The sequence below is a fragment of the Eurosta solidaginis genome, chromosome 2 (genome assembly GCF_040869045.1).
Source record: "Eurosta solidaginis isolate ZX-2024a chromosome 2, ASM4086904v1, whole genome shotgun sequence".
In the NCBI taxonomy this organism is placed as follows: Eukaryota; Metazoa; Arthropoda; class Insecta; order Diptera; family Tephritidae; genus Eurosta; species Eurosta solidaginis.
This window is the reverse complement of record NC_090320.1, coordinates 288880694-288896533: the sequence shown is the minus strand read 5'-3', so window position 1 is coordinate 288896533 and position 15840 is coordinate 288880694. Positions and strand designations below refer to the sequence as shown.

Below are 15840 nucleotides of genomic sequence, written 5' to 3'. Positions count from 1 at the left end.
AAAAAAAAAAAAAAAAACCTAAACACCAAACTATTTAGGTATATACTCAGACCTAGCTTTCATGGAAATGCCGTAATAGCGCTTTAATACCTTTTCCCACCTATCTACGCCCATGTGCCTACATATAAAATAAGGGAATTCTTGTATGATTACAGGCAAACTTAAATATGCAATTTGTTTTCAATTTTAAGATATACATATTTGTATGTACTCACCAATGCTGTGCTCTGCCTCACTACCTGCGATACGGAGTCGCGTAGCTGAGCCGCCATACCGGCTTTGGTGTTGTTTGTGATGCGTGAGAACTTACGTTCGCTCATCTTGACCACAACCAGTCAAACAAAAAAACCAATAAAAGGCCAACAAGAGCGGTACACACAAAGCAGCAAGAGATATTCAAGAATAATTTTGTATCACCAAACAAAAACAAGAAACACGTTATACACAAAACAAACTTCTATGTAGAGGCGCACACACAGCCAACGCTGGAAGATGGTGGTTTGCTTTTGGAATATACCAGCACCACAAGTTTAAAGGAAGTACCAATTGATGGCCAAGTACGAAGGTTTCCAAACACATGAATTTATGTACAAAGCTATGTTGTATGTGTGCTACCTTGCGAATGAGAGCACGGTCACGAACGAGTTGTGTGCTCTTCCGTGCGGTTTTGACAAATACAATTTTATTTATTTTTAGTTATATATTTAAATAATTCTATTTATATGCGCATATTTTACATGCTTCATACACTATTTAAACAATTGCTGACAGCTGTGTATGTACATATCTACATACATATGTGCGGCACTTGCCTTGACACTTTGCTTCAGCATATGACTGGAAAACGATGAGTAATCACAGTAAATCCTGTGGGAGCCCTGGGCGGCTCCCCACCACAACCAGTAGTAACTTCACACTTTTGCTTGTGGTTTTATTACAGCTTCCATCTTCTTTGTATTGCCATTTAATATTGATAAACTGTACCCAACATTTTTGTTTTTTTTTAACTTACATTTACGAAAAATTCTTGAAGGACATTCTCATCAATCAAGCAGCTGCCCACAAATTTGGGTAATAGTCTAGTTGAGGGGTCGACTGCTAATACGCTACCAAAAATATCGGGAGAGGTGTCAAACGACGCGTCTTGACATCAGTATTAATAATCCGAAGGCGGAAAATAAAAATTTTAACGCGTTCAAAAGATATTAACGAAAAACCGAAAAAAGACCCGCGGGTACCTCCGAAATCGGGGGTCGGATCCATAGTATTTTTGCGCAGAACACCTTTCTGCGTTGGCGGCCTTCGGCCGCGATTATAAAAAATAACCCTGGGCTACGCCATGCCAAGTCCGGGTGTGTGGTATAACCGTGGCTACCGCCACGGTGATGCACAATTTTTTTTGGGGGTACAACACAACAACAACCACATGGAAATCGCCAACTTCAAATGCAAATATCTCCGGACAGAGATAAAATTTTTCTTTTCCGCCATCGGATTATTGTTCTCGAGATTAATACGCGTCGTTTGACACCTCTCTCGATATTTTTGGTAGCGTATTAGCAGTCGACCCCTCAACTAGACTATTACCCAAATTTGTTACCCCACTGCCAAAACAAACACACACACACGCATGCCACTTTTGCAATGCGGCTTTTTCGTTGATACACACTATTGAAAATTAGATTGCACAAATATTTATTTTATTTTCGGCACACATTTTCTTATAATTTTATTGCATTGCTCATATAGCAAGGAAACCACCGTCGAAATATTATTTATGTCCAATTTGTTATACACAGCACAACACCATTTATTTGTTTACTTTTTCCCAATTTCTTTTTCTTATTTTACAATTGAAATTCTAACACACACAAATACATACATATACGCTAGCCACTGAAAACATGCAATTATAAACAATAATAATCCGAAAAAAATTTACCAAATTGCTTGACGCGCGTTTTATGACTGAAAAAACAATTTCACTGTCAAGCAGCTAGCAGCTGGAAAAATGGGCGTTCAATTTTCGTACTTTTGTAAAGCAACTCTGCAAGCAGCTGGTATGGTGAACGTAAAATGTGGAAGATAATCAATGTGAGGATGCCAAACGGTTTTAAACTTTTTATTTGGTAGATTGAGCTAGTTTGAGCGCCAAAGAGTGTTCTATTTGTTTTTTGTTGTGCGCTTTCAACGAAATGATTATCGTTAAACTTTAGGAAGAACGACTTCTTAAATTATTGGTAATAGTATAGTTGAGGGGTCGACTGCTAATACGCTACCAAAAATATCGAGTGAGGTGTCAAAAGACGCGTATTAATCTCGAGAACAACAATCCGAAGGCCGAAAAGAAAAATTGTATCTCTGTCCGGAGATATTTGCAGTTGAAGTTGGCGATTTCCATGTGGTTGTTGTTGTGTTCGTACCCACAAAAAAAATTGTGCATCACCGTGGCGATAGCCACGGTTGGAACACACCCGGACTTGGCATGGCGTAGGACAGGGTTATTTTTTATAAGCGCGGCCGAAGGTCGCCAACGCAGAAAGGTGTTCTGCGCAAAAACACTATGGATCCGATCCCCGGTTTCGGAGGTACCCGCGAGTCTTTTTTCGGGTTTTCGTTAATATCTTTTGAACGCGTTAAAATTTTTATTTTCCGCCTTCGGATTATTAATACTGATGTCAAGACGCGTCGTTTGACACCTCTATCAATATTTTTGGTAGCGTATTAGCAGTCGACCCCTCAACTAGACTATTACCAAATTATTTTTCATACTGCACTATAATAAATAAATTAATAAATATAGGACGCCATAGCCTCCGAAGAGATTTTAGGCCGAGCTTCTCTTGCAACCTGCCCTGCAAAAATTGTTGGATTACGTGTTCCATTTTCTTCATGTTGGAGTACTCTAACAATACTCCTTTGCAATGCGTTTGCGGACCACCATCAACCGATTATTGCAGGTTTTTTAACGACCGTGATCACGACACGATGACGATCCTTGCACCAGATTTTATATAAACATAATTAATCATAATATATTATTGTTTTATTATTTTTGTTGGAAGAGACGTGACTCTCATGAGCCCTCCAACTGTTTGTCTGAGACGATGTTTTCGAGAACTCTTCCACAATTTGATTGCGAGGGATTATTTTGACCTGATTCATAAGGTTCCTCTGTGTCTGTTTCGCTCAAGGATCAGTAACATGAAATACAGATACAAAGTATTTTATCTTATTGGAAGGGTTTTGCAATATTCTAATACACTTTTTTTGAAAATGTTTAAGTTTTCACAATTTTTAACATGATTGGGAAGTTCATTAAAAAATGTCAGACCTTTTTAGAATATATTTGCTTGTCCATTTCTGTTTTGAAAAGAGGTAATATAAAATCATTATTTTCCCTGATTATGTAAGAGTGGGTTTCATTCACATACACAAGTTTTTAATTTAGGAAGGAAAACTTTCAACGTCACAGGTCGAATTGGTTCGCACCTTTAAGGTGACAGAACTCGCGTTCCAATGGACAGTGATCCAGGTGCTGGATGCTTTAAAGGTGAGTTTTAAAGTGTAAACTGGAAATTGTTTAATCTTTTATATTCTCATTCTGCAAAGCGAAACTGTAAACAATAAAACTCATAACAATTTCGTGAGTTTCCTTGACAGCCTGTGTAAACTATTGTAACACCAAAACTTACAGGAACTGTTGCAGAATGAATTTTTTGTTTACATGGCGTTTAATATATATTTTCCCACTGACATGAAATTTATATTCAGCGTTTATTCGGCAAAACTGTGTGCACAGTACCTTACAGAAACGAATGAAAATTAAACTGTAAATTTGGAGTGCGATTGAGTTTTCAATCAGTGTACAATATTAAGTTTTTCACAGTTAGAGAATTCCAACCCAGATCCCGATAAAAATGTAATATGCAAAGGCAAGTATAAAAATTCCCTGGTTGTTGCAATTGCATGTTAAATCTCTCTCCGTATCTGGTTCACGTTTTATTGGAACACGAGGATTGTGGATCCCATCACTCTGGCATCGCTTTCATTAAAACAACCTGCCATAACGGAAACACAACGCCATTATGCAGTATTCGTAAAAATTTTTCCGGCGGATGTTTAAAAGAGAAAAGAATTTTTTCGTTGAAAGGTTTTTGTGATACTGATAAAAGTGTCTTGTGTGGGCAAAATTTATTTTAATCGCTTTTTAGTGCAGATATTGAAGAAAATTAAGAAAGTAAGAAAATCTGTCTGCAAAATAAAATTAAAGCAGCAAATAAAAAGTGGATTGAAAAAACTAATGCTTGCAAGCTTCTTTTTTTTTCTGGTTACGTTTAGCACGAAAAAGAAGCTTAACTTAAATTATTTTATTTAATTGATTGAAACGATTCATAAACCTTTTTATAATTAAATATTTTTAAAAAAATGACAAATGTATTCGGGTTTTTAAATGCTCGGTGAAAATCTACTAAAATAAGCAAGTACAAATTTATAAATCCACAATTGTGTGGATCAGCAGTAAGAACAAATTCTGGATAAAACCGTTATCGGGGACATTTTGTGTGCTTTTCGTATTGTGTACGGTTAATTGAAGAATAAACCAATTCTGTTCGTATCGTAGTTTTTTCAGATACAAGTTGCTGTTTCGTACTTTTTTATACTCAGCGTGCTTTGCACACAGAGTATATTAACTTTGATTGGAACGGTTGGTTGTACAGGTATAAAGGAATCGAGATAGATATAGACTTCCATATATCAAAATCATCAGCGTCGAAAAAAAATTTGATTGAGCCTTGTCCGCCCGTCCGTCTGTCCGTTAACACCATAACTTTAGTAAATATTGAGATATCTTCATCAATTTTGGTACACGAGCTTATCTGGACCAAGAATAGATTGGCATTGAAAATGAGCGAAATCGGATGAAAACCATGCCCTCTTTTTATATATATAACATTCTGGAAAGCAAAAAAACTGATTATTTAGTAAATAATACACCTAGAATTTTTAAATGGGCGTGGCACCGCCCACTTGTGATAAAATCAATTTTACAAATATTGTTAATCATAAAAATCGTTAAACCTATCGTAACAAAATTCGGCAGAAAGTTGCCTTTACTATAAGGAATGTTTTGAAGAAAATTAACGAAATCGGTTAAGGACCACGCCCACTTTTATATAAAAGATTTTTAAAAGAGTCGTGGACGAATAAAATAAGCTACATCTTTGCAAAAAAAGCTTTATATCAATGATATTTCATTTCCCAACTGGATTTATAACAATAAATAGGAAAAACTTCAAATTTTAAAAAATGGGCGTGGCACCGCCCCTTTTATGACAAAGCAATTTTCTATATTTCGGGAGCCATAACTCGAAGAAAAATGAACGGATCGTAATAAAATTGGGTTCAGAGATTTTTCCTTTGTCAGGAAATATTTCTAGAAAAAATGGACGAGATCGGTTAAAGACCACGCCCACTTTTATATGAAAGATTTTTAAAAGAGTCGTAGACGAAAATAATAAGCTATATCTTAGCGAAAAAGAGCTTTATATCAATATAATTTTACTTTCTAAATCGAATTATAACATTAAATTGGAAAACACTAAAATTTTTGTAAATGGGTGTGGCACGGCCCCTTTTATGACTAAGCAATTTTCTATGTTTCGGGAGCCATAACTCGAAGAAAAATTAACGGATCGTAATAAAATAGGGTACACAAATTTTCCCTATTGTAGAAAATATTCCTGGTAAAAATGGAAGGGATTGGTTAAAGACCACGGCAAGTTAAAACGGTCGTAGACTAGAATAATAAGCTATAACTTAGCAAAAAATAGTTTTGAATCAATGATATTTCACTTATCAAGTTTTATTGTAAGAGGAAATGGGGAGACATTTTTTTTTAAATGGGCGGTGCCACGTGTTATGTAGAAAAGTAATTTATCTGAAATGAAATGTGCAATTGAAGCCCACGCTGAGTATATAATGTTCGGTTACACCCGCACTTAGACACCTTTACTTGTTATTTTTCGTTTTTGTGCTTTGTTACGTTAATAATTTGAAATAGCGCTTCTTTTCTGAGAGCACAAAAATGGAAAAAATTCGAATTAAAATATTACAACTTTTTCGAACGCGTTTTAAGTTTATATACCCATTTATTACAACTCCATTTTATTTAAATGTTAAACTACTCTTTCGTTAGCTAAAATTTGGAAATCCCTAAAACATCAACGAGTAACGTACGGGCAAAAGCAAATTTAAAGAATCACAATGTCGAAAACAAATCAAAGGTAAGGCATCTTTATATATAAGATATGTATGTACGCATGTACAGTATTGTGCAAAACAAATGCAACAAGCTCAATTCAAATATATTATTGTCCGTATTTTTCATGCTTATAAATTTAAAGTAACGGTTCTTTATGGTATAAGGGAGTTATTGGCCGGTCAGTTATTTATAAAAGAACTTAAAGCAGTAGTAAAGCAAGAAAGCATAATAGCAAAAATGTGTAATTTGCCTAGTGTGCAAAACTACAACAACAAACCATGACTGGGAAAATGAGCCTCTCTTTTTCAGTAGGGAAGTACTGGTGAAACCTGAATGAGTGATCGGACTTGGAGTAGTGATCTCAGTTGTGCTTCCCCTTTGATCTTTTATAGCGAGGAGTAGCAGTTTCTTGCCACATAACCTTTAACGGAGAAAATTTCGTTTTAATAGCCCTAAGAGGGTCTCAAAAGGATTCGCGCCTATTTCTTGGTCAGCGAATAACCGACTATTAGCCTATTGATTCACACTAGATAATATATTAGCTTTGAGTAATAATTCGGGTTGTTTTTGTACTAAACAATTCTTCTTTCAAGCATAATCTACTGCGCATGCAAGTGTATTTTGGTTTATAGCTGATTTTTATAATACAAAATTGGGCACTGATATGGATTATTTTGAAGAACAGTTTCTGACAGGCGGAAAAACCAGTTCGTATCTTATTTGGTGATAACATTTCTCTTAACAGCGTCCATTCTAACAAATATTATTTAAAATAAAAAAGGCTTTGTCTCTGAGTAAAAGGGTGTTTTCTTCCTTACTCCTGATTCTATTATATCCCTACCAAAATCGAGTTCAAAAAGTAATAAATAATTAATACTTCGTAAGGTTATCGTATCCTTACGATATGGTTCTCAGATCAACGCTGTTAAGGCAGTCGTGTTGATACATAGATGTTCTCCGGAATGAAGATTTCATACGGGGAAAACCAATTTATGATACGAACTGGTTCTTTCAAGCGTCAGACACTCTTCTTCATGGTAGACATATTGTTATAAAAAAAAACTATAAACCAAAATAAACTTGCCCTCGCATTAGAATATGCTGCATCGAAAAAATGTCTAGTATAAAAGTGACCCGAAAAATACTAAAAGCTAATAAATTATCATTAAGAAATCAAAGGGCTTATAGTGTGTTATTGTTTTACCCAATAACATGTCGTGAACCCCTTTGGGACCCTCATCGGGCTAATAAGAGGTAATTTTCCCAGTTGAAGCTTACGTGGCAAGAAACCAATGCGCCCGGCTTAGAAAAAAGAACGGGAAGTAACACCTGAGATCACTACTCGATCACTCATTTAGGTTGCAGAAGTACTTATCTATTCAAAAAGAGAGGCCTATTTTCCAGGTCATGGTTTGTTGCTTTTGTTTTGCACAGCTCCATACTAGACAAATGACACATTTTTGTTATTGTGCTTACTTGCAACTGCCTCAAGTTAATAAATGTTTTATAAATAACTAACCTGTCAATGGTTAAATCATATTTTTTAAAGAACTGTTCCTTTAAATTTAAAAGCATGGACAATACAGCCAATATCATATTAGTAATGAATTTGTTGCTTTTGTTTTGCACTACACTGTATATATTTCTTTTGTACCTGTTTTTGTGACTGAACTCCTCCTAAACGACTAGACTAATGAAATTTCGTGTATGTGTTCAAAGGGTGCGGGAAGTGGAGCAAGGATCAACCTATTCCAAAAAGTTCATGGTGCGATTCGCTTAAGATTCCGTACCGCGGTACCACTTTACCTAGCTTAACATTTGAGAAACTTTTCCTTCCCGGAAGTAGACTAGATTCCGTCCAAGATAGTATTTGTGAAACTTTTTATTCTGGAAAGTGGACGAGGAGCGGATCTATCATAAATGTTGCGATTTGGTGTTACCATAATAGTAGCAATAATAGTAGCTCTCGTCGCAGTCGAAAGATTAGCCATAACCACAATATTAGAACAAATCGCAATCGGAAGCCAATGCCGTAGTAACCGCAGACGCTACAGTACCCACGCTTTTAACTGTAACTGTACTTTCTAGAACACATTTGCATAACTGGACATAAAATAGGTTATCATTAAATAATTTCACAAACAAAATATGAATAGCACAACATAACATAGCGTAGCATGACATGGCATAACATGTCACTACATAAAATAACATGAAATGGCATAGCACAACGTATCATTATTTATCACAGCTCGAATTGAATCAAATGAAATTAATTTACATATATCTAAGCGGAGTTGGTGCAATCGGAATTGTATCAATTAGGATATGATAAGGAAGCTCAGCTCTGTTCACAAGTTGGCATTTTGACGAAAGTAATAAGCCGAACCTTAGGGTGAAAAAGTACTCAACTCATTGCATTTTCAGTTTTACTCAATCTTATAAAACTGTATTTCAAAAACACTCAAATACTAACCTATTCACCAGCCCAACTCACTTCTAGATCGTTAACATGAAATCACAGCAAACACAATTACACTCGACATTAAACTCACTCGCTCCATTTTCTCAAAACCTGTCAACTACGCTCAATTACATATCTATTCAGATAGCCACGAATATACCAACAAGATATTTTTTGTGCATTACCTTTGAAAGGTTGGTTTGTTTATGTTCTTAGTTGCCTCTATTTGTGTTATGTTTACCTATCTGAGAGTTAATTTGCTTTGAGTGAATGGTAAGGCCGAACGCACAGATTTCACATTGTGTAACTATCTCAGAGATATTTTAGCTTACCTGATAAACAAACTCTTTCATTGTATGTGCATACATTAGGATGTGTGAAATTTTCGTAGAGCGCCAGTGCGCACTTGAAAAATAATTTAAATGTTAACCTGCTGAGCATTTATTTTTGTTTGCAGTCCTCTCTAGGAAGGTTTTCCCTGCCTATGAAAAATAAGGAATAGGCAGGGTTCCGTTTGAAGGATAAGGTGCGCTTTGTTGGACGGCCAACGCCATTTAAACGAGTTGGCGCCAAATAAGTCAGTTTGAAATCCTTTCTAAATGATATAGAATAACTTCCTGGACTACTTTGGGCCCTTTGGAACAAAATACATTTTTTTTCGTCGTTACCACAAAAAATTTAGGGTATAGAGAGGAAGGGAAAGAAAAGAGTCGGGACTGAAACCAGAACCGGAACTAGAATTGAAACCGGAATCAATGAATGCATCAAAATCGGACCCGAAAAAAAATCGAAACTAGATCTGCTATCGGACCCGAAAGCGACCTTAACTCTGACCGTCCGTATCCGTTACCGCAACCGGTGTACAAGCCGAAACCGGAACCGAAACAAGACCGAGCCTGGACCAAGCCGGATCGAAACTAGAACAAAACAAGTAGACTTAGCCGAATACGAGTCCAAAACTGGAAAAGAAATCAGAACGAAACGGAAATGAATGCGGGATCGAAATTTGAACAGAACCCGGAACCAAAACCATATTCAAAACCGAACCCAATTTTTAACCGAAACATTAAAATTATTATTTCTTTGAAAAAAACATACTTGGTACTCACGTATTTTTTGCTGAAATAGAAGCGGCAACACCTACGAGAAACGATATAACAATAAATAAGTTTGCTTCCCTAATGTCGATGTATTATGTATTTATTTATTTTAAAAATTCCTTGTTTGTGAGCTGAGCAATTCCTATTGAGTTGCCAACTTCAGCGCTCGAATACAAATATCCACTAAATGCATACTCACTTGGTGGGTACAAATCTCATTGAAAACGTTGATCTCCAATTCCCACATGTGAGTCGCTATAGTTGAAGGCGTTTGTTCAGTGTTGAGAGGTGATCTTACAGAGTCAGATCGTGTGTGCGGAATCCAACTTGCGTCGACGGTCTTTGAGTAAAAAAGTAAAAGAAAAAAAAAACATTGAACCGGGAGTGTGTATAATAACATAGTGCATACATGAATATGTACATATGTACAAAATAATATGTATGAAACAGTGGGAGCACACATGAGTATATAAGGCATACATAAGTGGTAACTATATGTATATAGATATGTACCTCCAGCATATGTGCAATGGTAATGGGATTTTATCAATTGAACACGGACAAGAATGGTAAGTTTGAGTTTCATTGGAAACAAATATTACAAGTATGTAAATATGTATGTACATATGTATGTATAATGCATGAAAATATTGTGGATAGCAACAAAAACTATGCGTAGCATGAATGAAAGATTCAAAAAATCTTAAGAAAATCATTTCAAAAACATTGTTTTTGACTGCATAAAAGTGTTGTGATGTTGTAAATTAAAGAATTTCGCTTGTATGCGACACCATTTTATTGTGCTTCCGTTGAAATCCCTTTTGTGATGCTGCATTTCATATCGCTTGCTTTCTTTTCTTAGTTTTCTATTTTTTTTTCTCCAATGCGTATCACATGATTTTCTTGTGTTTTGCCCTGTGCTGTTGCAGACTTATCACTCATAATATAAGTTGTATGTGAAGTTAAAAAAAAAAAACAACAACAGCTTGCCACAATGCAGGCGCATGCAACTGATAGAATATATCTACCATACTTCATCTATACCCTGCAACAAAAATACCAAAGTACTCTAAAAATACTAGTTCACATCAAGAATTTGCTGAGCGGAGTCGAAATTATCGAAAATTTTACAAAGCTACCTATTAGTAATTTAGAGCCATTGCAACTTCAGGAAACTGTCTCAGAGCCTTTAGTATTGAACTTCAGAAAACTGTCTCTGAGCAAATGAAAACCTGTGGTACTCCTGCGGCAGATTTCTCTAGGATTTGTAATTACCATTGCATTCAGTTTTAAGATCGATCCTGTTGCAAATGATCCCCTTTACGTGCACTCTTATTGTCACATCGTCGTAGCTTCGACACCAAATCGGTATTGGCTAAGCTTGTTGAGACGACGACGACAATTTATCGATAAAACGAAAGGAAAATATACCATCTCTGCCATTTCTGGGTCAGCTGTTCGATTTTTTTTACTATTTCTGTACATTTTTCGCGATTTGAGATTGGTTTAAGTATTTCATTTTAAGATTTTACAAAAATGTTTTATTATGACAGTAGTGAGAGCTCTAGTGACGAAAATAATAAAGAGGAGCTTAGACTCAATAGAAAAAAAATCAGAAATAACTCCGATTTTTTGTAGCTTTGCTACAAGAACCTCGAATTGTTGCGCACTCGTTATTTTCATTTTTAATATCTAAAAAAACAATGCATATTACATGTTTGTATATTTAATTAATTAAAACAGAAATGTTTTACTTACAAATTTTTCTTCTGTCGTCAGTAAAAACAGCGTCGACAAAAATGGCGTCGCGTGAGGGCGACGACGACAGCAAATTTGCTTAGCCAATACCAAACATGTGTCGATAGTCGTCAATAGTTATCGAAAACGACGATGGCAATACCGAATTTAACACGTCGTCGTGAGTCGTCGTCTTTCAGTGACGGCGACGACAATGGCAATATGGGTGATTATGTTGTTCTGCCTTGCAGATCCCGTTCGGAGTCGCCGTGAAACATCTAAGTATTGAACTTCAGAAAACTGTCTCTAAGCTTTTTTCAGAGTATTAAGTCTGGTGAAAACTTAGAGACAGTTGCCTGGAGTTGCAGCGCTAGCAAGGGTACTCCTACCCCTGTCTGTCCTGCCTATGGGTTTTGTGTTTAACATTGCATTACTTTTCATTTTAAAGGTCTCCTTTTCCGTAATAGTCTTGATTTGCGTGCATACTGGGCCATGCCTCAGCATATTGATTTCTTCTTGATGCTTGTTTTGATGGATGCAGGAAACTTCAAACGGTTTCTGATGGTACCAAATAAAACAAAGCCCCAGGGCAAGATGGCGTTAGTTATGAGTTTGACAAGTCTGACCCACAATGCTTTCTCCATAAACTGTTGGCATTTCTAATTTTATAATATTTCACAGGAAACATATTCCTATTTCTTCCATTCTCAAACTAATGCAAAATGGTCTTTATTAGACTACATTGAGTGTACTTCACAATTACTCTTACTTCACAACTAATTGCGTGTTTAAATCAAACTGCTTACTGACTACTCAGATTTCGCTGCTTTTATACTCTCGGTTGCCTCGTCCACCCATTTCTCCTAAGGTCTAGTAAATTCGCGAACTTAACGCTTGGTTATCAGCCATATATGTATATGTATATTTGTAGTTTATAGTCTCTCGCATAGCCATATGCGTGTGTATATGTGAGTACTACTTCGACTGATGGTAAGTATCTCTCTGCTGCCTTGTAGGTACATGTGTAAATGATGATTGATTTGTTTACGTACATACAAGTGGCTGCTTAGTATCGGATTAGGGATGCTAGTATGACTTAGTGGTGTGAATATTCTTCACAATATGATTTATTTGCTTGCATAAATGCTTGAACCGATTGCAATAATATTTTGGTTTAGCCAGTTTAGTTTTCATACAGGATATTCGACGGCAGACAATGGGGCTCACGTATAAAAAGCGAACATTTGCTCACGCTCGAGTTTGTAAGTAAATGGCGTGCAATTTGTTTGTGTAGCAAAAACAAGCAATCCACCTAGTTCTCAGAATCTCCAGTCTGAGCAAATACTGGCTTTTTATGCTTGAAACCCAATATCTAAATTTAAGCCGCAGCAAAGGAGTTTTTGCTTCGTCTACACATCCTCTGTGGTGCACTGTCAGATAGCAGACTTCCTGACATCTTTCATATTTGATTAGGCTCAAAATTCACAACAAAATTATTTGCTGGGTAAGCGCTGCTTCGGCCGACGTGAGTTGAGAAAAATCAAAAGAAAGCATTAAAATCAGGGACTTAATATTATAATATAAAACGACTTTTTGTAACTCGTGACAGTCATTAAATACGTAGTGAGGCGCGAAACATACTCTGTCATTGCATAGGTCATCTTCTATATCTGATTTGATAAAATAAATATCTAGAACTACAACTATTTCTTCAGTGGTATTGAAAGTTCGAGGACCACGAAACGAAGGATAGGAGTTACAATTCCAGATGGACTCGTTTCAGTAACGCCACTCTAGTAATAGCAAAGCTTTTGGTCTTACTTTCGTGGTTGTTTCGCGTTGCTACTGAAATATTTTTATTATATGGGGTCCAATATTCACATAGAGGAAGAACAACTCGTCACTAAAAACATAGTTTCCGTATTAAATACAATATTGCCAAAGTTGAAGACTTGTCTTTAAATTTACGTTGTCAAATATAGCTTTCATGGACTTACAAATGTTGCACTGGAAAATCTGTTGATTTAAAAATATTTGGAAGTACCATCCATAAAGCACTCCCTTTCCTTAAAACGTTCCCTATTCGAAAATTTTGTGGGGCTTGAAAAACTCGATCCTTCGCCACAAATTTGGTAAGTAATTAAGTTGCTTATAAAATGTGTGAATTATAAGATGTATCCTCTACCCTTGAATAAGGCATATGCTTTTATAGGACAATTTTTCTTTTGCGAATTTACCTTGTCGCGTTTAAACCTAAATAATATCATCCCTTTTCTCATAGATCTCTACTACTAGTTGACTTGTTGTTTTTTTTTTGGCTATTTATCTGAAGCAACTTTAACATACACCCCTAAAAATAACCCGACGTCGGTAAAATATTAGATGCTGTTCCTGGAAGTCCATCAAACATTCTCGACTTCTCAAAATTACCCTGTGGCACATTCGAATTTTCTGGCACTTGGGCCCCAAGTTGGGCGCTTGATGATCATTCCTCTTCTACTTACAAATCACTCTATATTCCTCGAACAATTGTATTTCGTAGGACATTGAACATTTTTGTTGAAAGCATTGCGAGCGGATGGAATTAGATTATAAATGGTAGCATCTCTTAATACGATAGTTCTGCATCGGTTCGGAACCAGTGCGATTCCCTGCAGTATTTAAGCGGTCCCTGAAAACAACGATTACCTAATCAAATTTGCTTAGATTTCATAAGCATTGCTAGATGGTTCCTTCTGTTTTGCTTAACTGCTGGGCTTACATATGTATGTATATATATCGTCGCCGTCGTGGTAAAACCGCTAACTACACTTTTCACACAAAATTACTTTTTGAAGTTGACGGAAAGGGAAGAGATTGCTGAAAATGATAATATTTCCTCAGTTTCTTTATTTTTCTTTAATTCTACTGAAAAAGTGTGTTAATAAGAGTAAACAACTTTTAACGAGCTGGCGACGATATAAAGGAATTTTTTATCAAAAACAAGTAAAGAAGGTTAAGTTCGGGTGTAACCGAACATTACATACTCAGTTGAGAGCTATGGTGACAACATAAGGGAAAATAACCATGTTGGAAAATGAACCGAGGGAAACCCTGGAATGTGTTTGTATGACATGTCTATCAAGTGAAAGGCACTAAAGAGTATTTTATGAGGGAGTGGGCCATAGTTCTATAGGTGGACGCCATTTAGGGATATCGCCATAAAGGTGGATCAGGGTTGACTCTAGAATATGTTTGTACGATATGGGTATCAAAGGAAAGGTGTTAATGAGTATTTTAAAAGGGCGTGGGGCTTAGTTCTATAGGTGGACGCCTTTTCGAGATATCGCCGGAAAGGTGGACCAGGGGTGACTCTAGAATGTGTTTGTACGATATTGGTATCAAATTAAAGGTATTAATGAGAGTTTTAAAAGGGAGTGGTGGTAGTTGTATATGTGAAGGCGTTTTCCAGTTTATCGACCAAAATGTGGACCAGGGTGACCCAGAACATCATCTGTTGGATACCGCTAATTTATTTATATATGTAATACCTGCCAAGATTTCAAGGGTTTTTTATTTCGCACTGCAGAACTTTTTCATTTTCTTCTACTTAATATGGTAGGTGTCACAACCATTTTACAAAGTTTTTTCTAAAGTAATATTTCGCGTCAATAAACCAATCCAATTGCCATGTTTCATCCCTTTTTTCATATTTGGTAGAGAATTATGGCATTTTTTTCATTTTTCGTAATTTTCGATATCGAAAAAGTGGGCGTGGTCATAGTCGGATTTCGTTCATTTTTTATACCAAGATAAAGATATGTCGATTTTTGCTAAAGTTATCGTGTTAAGGGCCATGCGGAAGGACAGACGGACGACTGTGTATAAAAACTGGGCGTGGCTTCAACCGATTTCGCCCTTTTTCACAGAAAAGAGTTAACGTCATAAAATCTATGCCCCTATCAAATTTCAAAAGGATTGGTAAATTTTTGTTCGACTTATGGCATTAAAAGTATCCTAGACAAATTAAATGAAAAAGGGCGGAGCCAGGCCCATTTTGAAATTTTTTTTTATTTTTGTATTTTGTTGCACCAAATCATTACTGGAGTTGAATGTTGACATAATTTACTTATATACTGTAAAGATATTAAATTTTTTGTTAAAATTTTACTTTAAAAAACAATTTTTTTTTTTAAGTGGGCGTGGTCCTTTTCCGATTTTGCTAATTTTTATTAAGCGTACATATAGTAATAGGAGTAACGTTCCTGCCAAATTTCATCATGACATCTTCAACG

General features: G+C 36.0%; 3 protein-coding genes across 15 annotated transcripts in view; 2 read left to right on the top strand and 1 right to left on the bottom strand.

Annotated features, from left to right (window-relative positions):
* Ziz (dedicator of cytokinesis protein Ziz) overlaps window positions 1-1064 on the bottom strand; it is a 132292-nt gene extending 131228 nt beyond the window's left edge. For all 6 annotated transcript variants that reach the window (XR_010949919.1, XR_010949920.1, XM_067768420.1 and 3 more), the window contains exon 1: window positions 216-1064. Coding sequence is in view for 3 of the 6 variants with exons in the window: in XM_067768417.1 (XP_067624518.1) it covers window positions 216-320 (105 nt within the window). In the remaining 3 variants the exon portion in view is untranslated. The remainder of the gene's footprint in view (window positions 1-215) is intronic.
* LOC137241140 (tropomyosin-1-like) overlaps window positions 1-15840 on the top strand; it is an 857608-nt gene that overhangs the window by 789989 nt on the left and 51779 nt on the right. For 5 of the 8 annotated variants that reach the window (XM_067768425.1, XM_067768429.1, XM_067768423.1 and 2 more), the window contains one exon: window positions 6200-6287. The exons of 1 other annotated variant lie outside the window; for it this stretch is intronic. In XM_067768425.1, the coding sequence (XP_067624526.1) occupies window positions 6268-6287 (20 nt within the window). In that variant the 5' untranslated portion in view covers window positions 6200-6267. Of the gene's footprint in view, window positions 1-3454; window positions 3554-4167; window positions 4241-6199; window positions 6288-15840 lie in introns of those variants that run through there. 2 more of the 8 variants (XM_067768428.1, XM_067768426.1) reach the window with 2 other exon arrangements.
* The window catches only part of LanB1 (laminin subunit beta-1), a 45864-nt gene continuing 40147 nt past the window's right edge, over window positions 10124-15840 (top strand). The window contains exon 1 of the mRNA XM_067768422.1: window positions 10124-10398. The gene's annotated coding sequence lies outside the window, so the exon portion shown is untranslated. The remainder of the gene's footprint in view (window positions 10399-15840) is intronic.